At 39.4% G+C, this 14,980-nt stretch overlaps 1 protein-coding gene across 6 annotated transcripts in view; it reads right to left on the bottom strand.

Annotated features, from left to right (window-relative positions):
* The window catches only part of AIG1 (androgen induced 1), a 258,948-nt gene that overhangs the window by 168,256 nt on the left and 75,712 nt on the right, over nt 1-14,980 (bottom strand). For all 6 annotated transcript variants that reach the window (XM_069598573.1, XM_069598577.1, XM_069598575.1 and 3 more), the window contains one exon: nt 11,309-11,464. In XM_069598573.1, coding sequence (XP_069454674.1) covers nt 11,309-11,464 — 156 coding nt within the window. The remainder of the gene's footprint in view (nt 1-11,308; nt 11,465-14,980) is intronic.

The following is a 14,980-nucleotide window of genomic DNA, read 5'->3' as shown; positions in this document are numbered from 1 at the left end:
ATTACATGTTCATTTCAACGTGCAGTGGAGAAATATAACCAGCATGTCAGTTCCCACCACAGATATTATGGTTAGGACAAAGCTAACCCTGAGTATTTAAAGCATTTTTTAATGCAAGGTGATTAAAAGTAAACAATGCAGGTCCCAGTTGAGACTCTGGTTCATAAGTGATGGAGGTAGGGGAATGCCAAGTTAGGGGCTGTCACCTGCCTGCCAGTGCTTTGGGCTTTTGTTGGGGGGCTTGGGACCCTCAGACGATTCAGAGCAGGTAGATGTGCAGGGACTAGAGAGCGAGAGTGTCAGGAGCAGCATGGGAACCTGAAGGATACTCTCTGCCCCTTGGACCCCTCTTCCTTCTCTGCAGTCTGATTCCCCCCAGAATCCCACCAAGCCTGGGCTGCAGGTGTGATTTAGGAAGTAGCATGGCCCAGGATGTGATCATGGGGAGTGGTGGACCAGTCAGACAAAAATGTTACCGTATCAATGATTCTAGGGACCGTCTTCTTTTGTTGACTCCATGCTAATTTTGACAGCAATCTCCTGGGCGTGAGCACTCGTGTTATTTTCTGGGCATGGGAGCGCTGAGGCTCCCATGTTAAGTTATTTGTGTTTGTAGGAAGGCAGTCGTTCTAATTTCGTAGTTGACTGTGAAGGTGAAGGAAGGGGAGGGGCCCTTCTTAGGATTAAGAGGTGAGGTGATAAAAATGGGCACAGAAAACTCTTCTCCACACGTGCCATCCAACCTGGGCACACCACTAATCTATGCTGAGGATTCTCTCCTATTTCACGTCCCTCCCCAGCCTTTCCTTGGCCAACAACAGACACAGTGGTAGGAATCCAGAGAAGCAGAAGAGCAGATGGGATGGAAAGGCCTTTTCCAGTTCCCTCTGGGACGCAGCTCTCTTCATTTTCCTTAGGTTGCACGAAGCTTATGGGGCCACCACAGCCCAAACTTCTGGTACATATTGGTTCTCATGGGTAAATGAAGCACAGACCTAAGCAACAGGGTGAAGGGACATTTCGAAGACGGAAACTTCTTGGAGAAGTTTTTTCATCAGTGCTTAGCAGACAGAGGGCAGGGCCATCTGTGAACTGTGCCTACACACAATCTCTCCCCTCACCATCTCTCATCTTCCCACCTTCCCACCTGTGTCTCCAGGACACATTCCCCCCAAGCCGGAATCATGCCTTCACTTTTGTTCCCAGGAAAGTTTGAAAAAGGCAGGATGAATGAAAGTCCTATCTGGGACTGGCTCGCTGTGGCAAAATAAGCAAATCATTAGCATGGTAACTGCATAAGGAAAAGTTAATACATTTTGTGTAGGTGGAAAGTCTACTAGCTCCTTCCTTGGGGGGAATTGTTCCTTTCATACTGGCTGATTTAACCCAGCACATTTTGATCCAGCTAAAACAGGTAAGAGTTACCTCAAAACACCCACAGGGGCTGTGTAGTAATTTCAGGAACACCCACACAGCAAATTGTTGTTTCTTTTTCTGCAAACAAGGAGACGGTTTTGAGGCAGAGGATGACAGGGAAGGGTTAAGAGAGAAACTGAACTAGAGGGATAGGGAGGGAGGGAAATATGCAGAGAAGGAAGACAAAAAATGAAAGTGTTCCTTTTTTCTTTCCTTAAAAAATATATAAAAAAAAATTAATAATACTGCATCTTGCTCTTGGTCTCCCAAACAAGAGCATACGAAAGATCCTGGTTTGGGGCAGGGGGGTTCATATTTTTGAGAACAGAAATCATATACATTATTAGTGTTACTGAGTTAACATTAATTATGAGAATTATTCAGAGAAGGCAATGGCAACCGAATCCATTACTCTTGCCTGGAAAATCCCATGGACAGAGGAGCCTGGTCGGCTGCAGTCCATGGGGTCGCAAAGAGTCGGACACGACTGAACGACTTCACTTTCACTTTTCACTTTCATGCATTGGAGAAGGAAATGGCAACCCACACCAGTGTTCTTGCCTGGAGAGTCCTAGGGACGGGGTAGCCTGGTGGGCTGCTGTCTATGGGGTCGCACAGAGTCGAACACGACTGAAGCAACTTAGCAGCAGCAGCATGATAATTATTGGGCTTCCCTGGTAAAGAATTTGCCTGCAATGCAGGAGACCTGGGTTCGATCCCTGGGTCGGGAAGATCCCCTGGAGAAGGAAATGGCAACTCACTCCAGTATTCTTGCCTAGAGAATTACATGGACAGAGGAGCCTGGCAGGCTACACAGCCCTTTGGGCTGCGAAGAGTTGGACACAACTGAGTGACTGACACAATTATTAACTAACAATTCTACTTTTTCTCGATCATATATTTCAAATCTATATCTTGCTTACAGATATAAATATGGGAAAAAGACATCTTCATTTTCTGAGACATATCTGTGGCCCTTTTGCCCAGAGAGAGTGGGAACGCTGCGAGATGGTCTAGAGGACATGATACTTCTCTATAATTTCTAGAGGACTATTATTTCTTTTTAATTTATTTTTAATTGGAGGATAATTGCTTTACAGTGCTGTGCTGGTTTCTGCCATACAACATGAATCAATCATAAGAATCCATATGTCCCCTCCCTCTTGAACCTCTCTCCCAACCTCCACTCCATCCTATCCCTCTAGGTTGTCACAGAGTACCAGGCTGAGCTCCCTGTGTTATAAAGCAACTTCCCATTAGCTACTATCAGAGGCAAATTTTACTCACTGAACCTGGTATCTACATATCTGAGTTGCTGGACTAAAGCAGGGCTACCTGTGACAAATTTTGTATAGACTTTCAGAAAATGAACATAAGCCATTTAGTCAATCATGTAACATATGTGATTTTCTTTGAGAAGAATTTCAAACATCAGATTTAGATAACTGTTCCTGATAATACTGCTGAGACTGCACCAAAAAAAAAAAAAAATGATATTGGCAGAGACTGAATGGAAAAAAAATCTGCCTTTCTTGGCTCAGAAAATATCCATGATTAGTTGCATTGGTTTTACAGTATCTATTTTTATATCAACACAGATAAACAATAAATTACCTGAAATTCTATTAGTTTTTACATGTAGTCATTAGTCTCAACAACTGTTATTTCTATTTCTTGAAACTAGCGATTTTGTTTGGGCACTAGTGTGCCTAACCCATAAGGCACATTAAGATAAATCATGAATAATTTAAGCCCTCATGGTGACCTCATTCCTTGCTTCTCCTACTTGCTTTCCCAGCATTCCATGCAGCTGGCTAGAGCCACAGGACAGTCCTCACCAGTGAGACCTATGGGGACGCTGGCTGACGGAGCTTCTGAGAAAGGTTACTTGTACGACGAAAAGACAAACCCTTTGAGGAGAGCTCCCTTAAGAGTGTCTTCCTCTACCTGCCTTGAACATGGTTGCAAAGCATACAGTAGGTGGTGGTTCATCAGCCCTTCAGAGATTGAAAGTAGCAAGTTCAAAGAAAGTCAGCACTCCAGAGATAGAGAAGTAGAAAACAGAAAATACATAAGCCTCAAAAGATAATACTGAGCCATATTACCCTAAAACTTCCTGCTTACAGACTTCTTATTTTATGAGACCCTGAATATATTTATTGTTTAAACCACAGTTGGTTGGATAGTCACTCAAAAAACACTAAATTATTTAGACATTGCTTCTGATGCTTGGGTTATAGCAGTAAGCCAAACACACAAGCTCTCTAACCTCACAGAACATGTACCAAGTCAGAGAAGACAAACCGTAGAAATAAAAGAATAAACATATAATGTGCCTGGTAGCAGTAATCATGATGGAGAATACAAAGCAAGTTAAGGGGACAGAGACCGACAAGGGCTAATTTATAAAGTTTACTCATGGAAGCCGTTCTGAGGTGAAATGATTTGAGCAGTCTTGAATGATGTGAAAAAGTGAGCCAGATGAATATCTGGTGATACTCTGCTTCTAACAGCTGAAAGCATCACTAACTTACACGTCCAGTAAGTTTTTAGTCATTATTCAAAACAGAGCTCTGATATCATCGTTTCTGGGAAGTCTTTCACGACTTTCTACTCACTAAAATAAATTCCTTCTTCTTGCAGGTTGCTGTTGCTGCTACTAAGTCACTTCAGTCGTGTCTGACTCTGTGCAACCCCACAGATGGCAGCCCACCAGGCTCCTCCGTCCCTGGGATTCTCCAGGCAAGAACACTGGAGTGGGTTGTCATTTCCTTCTCCAACGCACGAAAGTGAAAAGTGAAAGTGAAGTTGCTCAGTCGTGTCTGACTCTTAGCGATCCCATGGACCGCAGCCTACCAGGCTCCTCCATCCATTGGCTTTTCCAGTCAAGAGAACTGGAGTGGGCTGCCATTGCCTTCTCCATCTTTTAGGCTACTTCTTTTTTTAAAATTAATATAAATCTATTTATTTTAATTGGAGGCTAATTACTTTACAATATTGTATTGGTTTTGCCATACAACAACATGAATCTGCCACGGGTGTACACGTGTTCCTCATCCTGAACCCTGCCTTCCTCCTTCCCCATACCATCCTTCTGGGTCATCCCAGTGCACTAACCCCAAGCATCCAGTATCATGCATTGAACCTGGACTGGCGATTCATGTCATATATGATATTACACATGTCTCAATGCCATTCTCCCAAATCTTCCCACCCTCGCCCTCTCTCACAGAGTCCAAAAGAGTATTCTCTATATCTGTGTCTCTTTTGCTGTCTCGCATACAGGGTTATTGTTACCATCTTTCTAAATTCCATATATATGTTAGTATACTCTATTGGTGTTTTTCTTTCTGGCTTACTTCACTCTGTATAATAGGCTCCAGTTTCATCCACCTCATTGGAACTGATTCAAATGTATTCATTTTAATGGCTGAGTAATACTCCATTGTGTATATGTACCACAGCTTTCTTATCCATTCATCTGCTGATGGACATCTAGGTTGCTTCCATGTCCTTGCAGGCTACTTCTATACTTATATGTATTGTTATACTCTTCATGTCTTCTTTTAATTCACTTGTTGAGATAACTTATATAAAGTTACCTTCTTTAGACTGTGAGACCCTGAAAGGCAAAATCAGTCAATACTGTCTTGGCTCCTAGCACTACCTGGGAAGCTCCACATACCCATAAATAACTACTGATTTGAATAGAACTTCCATTCTTTGAATGCTCCATAAATGAGTGGGTAATAGTAAAATGAGTGGGTAATAGTAAAATTTTGTTAAAAGTTCAGTTATATTTTGTGTTGAAGGAATTTGTTTTGCAAGCTGACTTTGCTGTGTTAGCATGAATGTGTACAAATTAAATGGTTCAACTATGCAGAAAATCTTTGGTTTTCATTTAGCAGAGAACAATATATAAGATGGTTAAGAAGCAACTCAGTTCCCTATGAGGTATATCTGACTGGTCATATAACGTCCTTGGTCTTTTGAAAAGACTATCAAAAAGGTGATCAGAGGCAACTAACCTAGGTTAGGTAATGATTGTCTTCTGAGCATTTCTCCTGCAATGGGAGGAAAATGCTCCTTTTGCTTACTGATCTTGAATGAATCCTCATCTCTAAACCTTCCCCCTTGCACCACTCAATGCACACTCATTTCAGCACAGGGGTAAAGCCTGAGACTGACTCAACATCAAAGAATGAGGTTTAACCATAAAATATGACCTAGCAGTTTTTATATTCTTAACTTCAAAGGTGACTAGAAAGGGCATTGGAAGAAACTTAAAACATCAATGAAGGCTTAAAGAAAAAATAGAAAAGTTTGATTTCAGGCACTTGTGTGAAAATTTAATAAAGAGAGGATCAGGAGATACTAAGTGTATTTAATCCCAAGTTTTCCCTTAATATCAAAATAGAAGAAAAGACATTTGCTTTTATTTACAGTCTCAAATGGAATCAAATTTCCTTCCTTTGTGTTATGTTAACAGACATTGATATTAGTAACTAATATTCATTAATGTTTGTTTTCCATTTAAGCTAATCTCTTACCTCTGAAAATCAGAAATGAACTTTTTTTTTAATTGTAGAAGTATGACAATCTAAATTCATATGCATCAAAAACTTTTTCTGAAGGATGGCTTAGTTAGCTAGTGTATCAATAAATGAAGAATTTGAAGAATCTCATTTTGAAAATAATTGCTAGATACTTTTTCTTTGAGTATGCATCTAAAATTTCAATTTGCATTTGCCATGTTTCCCAAAGAAGTAGGTACCACACAGTTTCCATCATAAGCAAAAGTGAGTTTTACAGGGATCTAGACTAAGTTGTTCCATGTCAAATCTTAATAAAATCTTTATAAAAACATGATTATAACACCAGAAAAGGGTTACTTAACAGCTCTGAAACTAAACTCAAATGAAAACCTCAAATTACAGAAAAGCTCATCCAGGCACACGCTGGTTTGCTCACAATATCTTGGATCCTACCCTAGGTTAGACTAGATTCAAATTTACAGGACTTTCTCAGATGGTTCCCTATTTTTTTTAGACAGGTACATCTTCATCATCACCTACCTGCCAAAGTTAGTTAAGCAGAAACCTCACATTGGGTCTAGAGCTACCTAAGTGAGGCCAGGGACAAAGGTGTACCAAGAAGGTGGTGAGCGCGGATTATGTGCACCCTGAAAGCTGAGCAGCTGTGGATAAATGGGATGCACAGACTTGAACTGATGGAAAATATGATTGTTCATCATTAAACGAGCTGCTCAGGCCTACAGTTGGGGACATATTTAGGACTTTTGAAAGAGGCAATTTCATACTCATCATACTCATTTTTTACTACTATTATTTTCTTTTTATTTTTGGTTGAAAGCCTTAGCCTATTCTCTTAACTAGAAGAGTATCTGCCAGCATGAAAGTCAACGGAACTCACGGGAGACAAAAGACATTCTTGGTTTGATTGCTCCTAATAAACTTCAGTGCTCCCAGACCACATAATGTCATAGAATTATTTGTAATGCTTCTTTAAAAGGGTGACAGGGTTCAGAAATGAACTGCACATGGTAAGATGAGCCTCTCAGGGGTTGTCCCTGCAAAAATGAGCTGCAAGGCTTTGGGAGTGGTGGTGGTTTCTGGCCATTAGCATCACTAATCAAGGCCAGCTTTGCATTTATGGGAATCTACACAAATCAGGATGATACATGCTTTGTTCACTCAAGCAACCCTGCCTGGTTTCTTCAAGGTTATGCTGAAACAAAGCTTCACCTCAATTATCTTGGGTTGGAATGCTTCATTACTTTTATACATCCTTGAAAGAGACAGACTGCATGAAGTAGAGGCATCAGGTCCATGGGTCACAGAATCATACTTAGCGCTTCATGCCCACACAAAACAATTACTGTCGGCTCTCAATTAACCTCGTTATTGGAGGAAGCATTAGTGGAAAAAATACAAGTCCTAGATAACCTACCCAGGTCTTTCTTGCTGCCACAGTTGCAGCTGAGGTGAGAGAGACAGAAATAATGGAAATGTCCGGAAAAGCTTAGGGTGGAGAGGACTCTTTGGGAAACTTTGAGCAGAAGTGATCCATTCAGCTGCCATTCTGCCCTCTTTTCAGGCCCACTGCCTTTGTGGCTTGTGTGCTAAAAGTCTCTTCAGTTTCATGTCCAACTCTTTGGAACGCTATGGACTGTAGGCTGCCAGGATCCTATCCTCTGTGCATGGGATTCTCCAGTCAAGAATACCAGAGTGGCTTGCCATGCCCTTCTCCAGGGGATCTTCTCAACCCACGCTGAGATCGAACCCACGTCTCTTACGTCTTCTGCATTGTCAAGAGGGTTCTTTACCACTAGCATGACAAGGGAAGCCCTTTTGCCCTGCACCAACAAGCAAACCCACTCCAGGGTTCTTGCCTGGAGAATCCCAGGGACAGGGGAGCCTGGTGGGCTGGCATCTCTGGGGTTGCACAGAGTTAGACACGACTGAAGTGACTTAGCAGGAGCAGCAGCAACAGCAGCAAGAAGCAAAAATGACATTGCTTTCCCCTTCAAACTTGTGGTTGACAAAAGTGTGGAGCTGAGAAAGCTGGAGAAGGCAGCAAAGGAGGTCCTCTGTGAGGCTGGCAGTCATCTGGCAGTCAGAGCCTGGAGGCCCTGGGGACTGACCACCAACTTCTAAGTGGAGTTTCTGCATCTTCCTTCTTCAGAGGCTCAAGCCACGTCCCACGCTTTCTGGGCACAGGGAGAATGCTGGGATTTTCCCTTTAGCATTTTGACTGTGTCAACCAACACGATACAAGGTGTTCAATTGCAAATGTTATAACCAGTCATTTGCATTACATAGGCATTCTTACACTACAGATTCCTACAAGTCCTGGGCATCACTGCTATTTCCATCTGTCTGATGTAATGAACCCTTTGGGCTGGTTACCTCCCTCTCAGGCCAGGAGTCACAGGAAGAGTAAAGATGACACCTCTTCAAGTGTTTCCCAGTGATGCTGCTTCAGGAAGGGCTCATATGCTAACAAGGAAGAAAGTCTTAAGTGATGAAACTACTGTGGAATTCCAGATCCTAATGAGCAGCTGGGGGAGATATAGAAGGGCAGGGAACCTCTGAGGTCACAGCAGAGACTAGGGCTCATTTGAAAGGAAAGCTGGGAAGTAGAGAGAAAGACAAGGGAATATCATGAAACTGTATGTTTACATGAAAAAAAATGGATAAAAATGACTGTTAATGTTTCATTGCTCAGCTGTGTCCAACTCTGCAACCCCATGAACTGCAGCACGCCAGGCTTCCCTGTCCTTCACTGTCTCCTGGAGTTTGCTCGAACTTATGTCCACTGAGTTTAAAATTATATAAAAAATGGTCATAAAGAGTCAAATTCATATCCTCTGAAATATGACTTTATAATAAAATTAGTGAAATCTAGGAAGAAGGCATTTATCAATCATTTTGTTTTTTGGCCTCAGTGAATTTCTGTGTGTTAGAGTGTGAAATCAGGTCAACAAACACAAAAAATCAAATGACAGAGTAAGAAACAATGGAAAATGCAAGGCGATTACAGGCCAGGATTCTTCCTTATATTAAAAAGACAGACAGAAACAGAAAAAGAGAGGGGCAGAAGGAGAGGGAGGCTCCAAGAAGCTCAGGAAAAATAGAATGCTAGTGACTATAAAAAGGAAAGTGGCTCATTTTAACAGGGAAAATTATCACCCAAATATTGACTATAACATATTAGCAGGCAAGAAAAAAATTAGAGTTAAAGAAATCAGTGAAATGGCACATCTCTGATTCATTATTTATTCTTTATATTCCTCTGTGAAGTTCATCGACTAGGAAAGGTGCATACATTATGTCATGAAAATCTGATGTTATGACTTTTGGTTCAAAAAGGAGCATAATAAAGGTATTATGATGTTTCCTCTCTCTTTTAAAATACAGAGAAAACAACAAACATAGTAAAACATGGGAGAAAATATTGGATGTACTCAAATCAAACAAACAAGCAAACAAAAAGACTCCCATTCTTTTTACAAATCACAAAGCATGCATGGACTAAATTCAAGGAGGATACTAAAAGTGGACACATATCTCAAGTCTCAAGCAGGATAAAATGTTTTAGGCTAAAGTAATGTCATAAATGTCTAGAGGGCATATGCAATGAACCTTTGATTAGAGTAGCAAGACACACAACTTAAGCTCACAGACACACAGTCTGACACCACATAACAGAAGCAGGCAGAACAAAGAGGAAGGGATAATATTGTATTTCTATTTGCCTTTGTATTGTGTTACTACTGTATTCCTTCTAATCAAGGAGGATCTCCAGAATTAGTGACATGTCTATAGAAATCCCAAGGCAGTAAACTGGAAAAGGGAATGCCTACCCACTCCAGTATTTTTGCCTGGAGAATTTGATGGATAGGTCCATGGGTTGCAAAGAGTCAGACATGACTGAGTGACTAACACTTTCACTTCAAGCAGGTAAAAAGTAACAGAAAACATAGAAACTTGGATTTTCTAGATAATCCTTTCAAGTAGAAAGTGTAGGTCTTTACAGTTTATGGCAATGGAAAATTTCTCTTAGATAAGTATTCTCATAGAAGGTGTTTGAATTTTATAAGGCAAGTCTAAAGAAGGAAATATTAAATAATATATAAGGTATTTAACTCTGTTATGTTAAGCAAACAATTTTGAGAGATCTGTTAGATGGCTTTAATCTGAGCATCCATCTAGATTTTCAGAGGGTAAGGATGAATGAGGAGACATACAACCGTATCATACTACTTTCCTTGGCCTATTGTTAAGAGCTAAGGATTACTTCATTCCAAGAAGACACAACTCAGTATGTAGAAAAAGCAATTCAGTAATAGTCTTGGTGCCCACTAACTGGTCTTAGAACAAGTGTATAGAGGCTTCAGCCAGGTATAAATGTGGCAAATATGAGTAAGAGCCATTGGAAGGATTTAAAAAGCATCTTTCTGACTCTGCCTACAAAGGCCCTTGGACTTGGTACACAGGTTTCTATTTCTCCACCTGATTCCTATCAGGTGGCCGATGAAAGTTCTGTATTTGAATTACACAAAATGCTCTTACTTGTTATCACAATTTACAAGTGTTCTCTCATTCTTCTGGCTCTTCACAGGTTAAAATACATAGAATCTCATGGTGCCCTGGCCCTCTATGTAGAGATGAAGGGCGATTAACAGACCAGTGAAGGAAGTTAACCTAGGGAGGGAATCTAACTGAAAACAATGGAATCAATGAAGCCAGAGTAGAATCAAACATTAAGCAGCATTTACTTAAGTGATATGAGTTAATGGCACCACTGAGTAAGTGAAGAAGTATGAGCTATTACTGACTTCCTCTCCCAAGTTCAAAAATACAAGAATGATCACAGAGCCATACGTTTTAAGTCTGGGCTGCTTAAGAAACCGTTACAGGTTAAACTGTATCCCCCTAAAATTCCTATGTTGGAGTCCTAACTCTCAGTATCTTGGAACGTGACTGTATTCAGAGGCAACGTCTTTAACGAGGCAAGTGAGATTAAATGATATCATTGAGGTCCAGTATGACTGTGTCCTTCTAAGAAGGGGAGATTGGGACAGGGATACACAGAGGAAAAAGCATATGAAGATACAGGCAAAGGAAGCCATTTGCAAGCCAAGGAGAGAGACCTCCGAAAAAATCAACCCTGCGGACACCTGGATATCAGACTAGCAGCCTCTAGAAATGGGAAAAACTAAATTTCTGTTGTTTAAGCCACTCAGTCTGTGGTGCTGTGCTATGGCAGCCCCAGTGCAGAAGCCTGTAACTAGCCCTGTTTTCCCTCTGAGAAGCCTAATATAAGACCCATTTCTTTTGTGGTTAAATACAATTTACATCATACTCACAACCCCAACAGGAAAGGCCAATACAGCCAGCATCCAGTCCCGGAGAGAGATGAGCTTCTTGAGCTGTCTTTCCTGTTCTTGGTTCCCACTTCCTCTAGTCAGAAGGCTGGAAAGATCGGTCAGCACACAGATGCCAAAAAAGACAGCTTGGATAACCTGGAGGGAGACAATGATTCATACTAAGTCAATAAGATCGAAAGAGACCCAACCTGGAGAAGAGCAAACCAGCTATACCTCTACAATATGACACAGGGTAAGAGGATGAGAAGCACATTTAAAGACCTGGCCCTGAAAAAAGAGAAAGGCTCGGATATTTACAACTTGCTATCATAGGTGAGAAAATCCATGTTAAAACACTACTTCCATTTTTGCTAAGGACAAATGTAAAACATGCGCGAGCAGAAACTGTTCTCAAAATGACATATCCCTTATTTTACAACATCACATCTGTGGTTTAGTAACATTGACTAGTGCAATTTAACAAACATCTAAAAAGTGCAAAGAAAAAGATAAAGAAAAAGATCAATAATAAATGAGACAATTAAGTCTGAATGTGAAAAAAAACCTTCCTATGATTTAATTCTTAGGGTCAAAATTTTTTCTACCAAAGGAAGTAGTAGAAAGCTTCTAGCCCTTGAGTCACAGAGAAATCAACTGAATGCAATCATCAAGACTGAAACACAGCAATTTTCTGTTTTCAAACTTGAACTAAATGACCTCCGTTTGAAGTTTTCGATCTTTATGAAATAAGATCTTTCCGAAGTAAGGTAAACTTACTCACCCATTTTCCCCCAAAATGTACAACAACTTGTACATTCCAAAATCAATTACAAATTGAATTACTTACATAGCCATGTTTACTTGGACCATCACAGAGACCACTGAAATGCTAGAGCCCAGATATTCGTGAAATTCCTAAAGTGAGGGTAAAAGTGTTGGTGATCCAGAGCTACGAGTGAAGGCAAGCAAAATACCGTAACATAACTTGGCAGATGGTAATTCTAATTATGCAAGGGGCAGAAAACATATTCCATGGGCTCAAAGTCATACCCATTTAGCACCAAGAACAGATTCAGGGGAATTTTTCTAGTTCCATTTACAAGAAATAATTTACTGATGATGTATTTGTACAAGATACAATTTTGTTCATTATGGTTAGAAAACATAACAAAATAATTTTCTTAGTGGATTATCATCTTGGCAGTTGAACGAATCTGTGAAAGTTCTGTTCCTCATTGAGGCACAGGACAAAGCAGGGAGAAGGACCCTCAAAATTACTTGGTTCTATCGCTTGGAAAAGCACAGACACACTCAGTTTTGTTAACCATTCTGGTTAAATTTTTATCTAAGCCACTTGAAAAATTCCCAGATATGAAGATTCCATCACCAGGTAATACACCACTCTTTTGAAATCAGCAAACCCTGTTGTTATTAGTCATTCTTAGCCAGAATAATGTTCTACTCTTCTTCATAACTTAGCTTACTTTTGCCTTCAATGACTTAAGATTTCTTGTTTTTACAACCAGAAAAACCAGACTGGGAGAAGCTAAGACTGCCACATTGAGCATGGCACAATTAAAAGTGTTGGCAAGAATCATGCTATGATGACCAGAAATAACTTAAATGACTCAGGGAATAATCTGCCACTTGGGAAAATTTTCCACCATACATCTTAATGACTTTAGATGTTAGACCTTTATGTCAACCCTAATAGGGTTTGGAAATTGGGGAATAATATTGGAGAATAATAATCTCTATTACAATCTGGTAGTGAACATATTAAAAAGTGTCCTCCCTTATCAATAATCAGAGAAATGCAAATTTAGATCACAATGAGATAGCATTTTTCTCATCCATCTAACTATTGACTACTGTAATTTAATTCTGACAGTACCAAGGGTTATATGGATGGAGAATAACCAGAATTCTTATGGTAGGAATGAAAATTGGGGAAACCACTTTGAAGAAAAACTGTTAGTGGCTAGTGATCTAAAAATTCATTTACTCTTTTATCTAGTGACTTCACTATGAAGTCACATCTACAAGAAAGTTAATTTCAGCATTCACTGCTTCAATAAATGAATACAATCTAAAATCTCTTAATAGTTGACTAGATAAATCATGCTACAGTCATACAATGGAATTCTAAGCACACATCAATTTTTCAGTCTCACAACAAAATATTAAACAAACAAAAAAGGAAACAAAAAATGCTGCATATTGATACCATTAAAACAAATGTCAAAAAATGTAAAGATAAATTAAAAGATGCATGCATATGAGGTAAAATGGAATTAATAACACTAAAATTAAGTACCTCTACGAGGAGGATGAGATTGAAGGAAGGACAGAAGGGCCGCAACTATATCAGTATTTTATTTCTTAAGTTGATTATTGGTATACGGAAGTTTATTATAGTCTTCTCTATATATTTCATTATTATGAAACATTTCCAAATAACTTGTAAAAGCCTGGTTTTCTTACTTTTGGAATATAGTTAACTAGCTTCTTTTAATTTCCTTCCTTCCAAATCAGTTTCCTCTAGTTTTAAAGATCAGCTAATAGTAGCAGAATTTAGTGAGCTCCAACTCAAGTGAATTAGGTGAATTTTAAAATTCCATGGTCAAGTAACAGGTACCATATTTGTCTCCTACCATAAACTAGACATTTGTACTAAATATAGAAATCAATTTTTCATATATTTGGCTTTTTCCCTCTGTAATCAGCCAGAGAAACCTGTTTTCTAAAGGGCTCACATGATGAGATCAGGCCCACTGTGGATAATTCTCCTTGGCCATATAAAGTAATATAATTAAAGGAGTGATCATACTCACAGGATCATTCAAAACCCAGTGCAAGGAGATTATGTAAATATGAGTATCACTGAGGGTCATTTGAGAATTCTACCCCCCATAAACACATTCTCAAGAGCCCAATTAGGATATACAGGTATTCAAGTTCTTACCAAACAGAGAAGCCTTATAGACTACAACAGGCATTCAGTAGAGACCGAAGACACTTAATACTTAAACAGCAGTGCTAAAATGGCCCTGGAATAAAGGTGACTTTAGATCTAATCCAACAATATTTAAAAACAAGCCTCAAAGAAAAAACAATCAGGCTGATCTATGAATAACTAAAATACTTGCAAATATAAAATTCTATACTCCTTAAAGGAGGAGAACAAAATCCAAACATTTAACAATATCCAACATCCAATCAAAAATTACTAGACAGGCCGAGAAACAGAAAGTCCTTTAACCAGGAGAAAATGAATTAAATAAAAATAGGTATAGAAATGACAGAAATATTGGAATTAGAATACAAGAACATTAAACAACTAAATTAAATTAAGAAGTTAAGTGAAAACAATGAGAGGAAAAAAATGTAAAGAATCAAACTGTATATTAAAGTGAAGAAGATATTACCTGAAATTAAAAAGTCACTGCATGGGAATAATAGATTAGCCACTACAGAAGAGAAGATTTAAAACTGAATACACAGCAAAAATAAACTATCCAAAATGAATCAAAGAAAGAAAAAAAGACTGTAAAAGTTAACAGTACCAAAGACTCTTGAGAGTCCCTTGGACTGCAAGGAGATCCAACTAGTCCATCCTAAAGGAGATCAGTCCTGGGTGTTCATTGGATGGACTGATGCTGAAGCTGAAAC

Source organism: Ovis canadensis, chromosome 8, assembly GCF_042477335.2.
Source record: "Ovis canadensis isolate MfBH-ARS-UI-01 breed Bighorn chromosome 8, ARS-UI_OviCan_v2, whole genome shotgun sequence".
Lineage (NCBI taxonomy): Eukaryota > Metazoa > Chordata > Mammalia > Artiodactyla > Bovidae > Ovis > Ovis canadensis.
The sequence above is the reverse complement of the archived record's forward strand: the minus strand, read 5'-3'. Positions and strand labels throughout refer to the sequence as shown.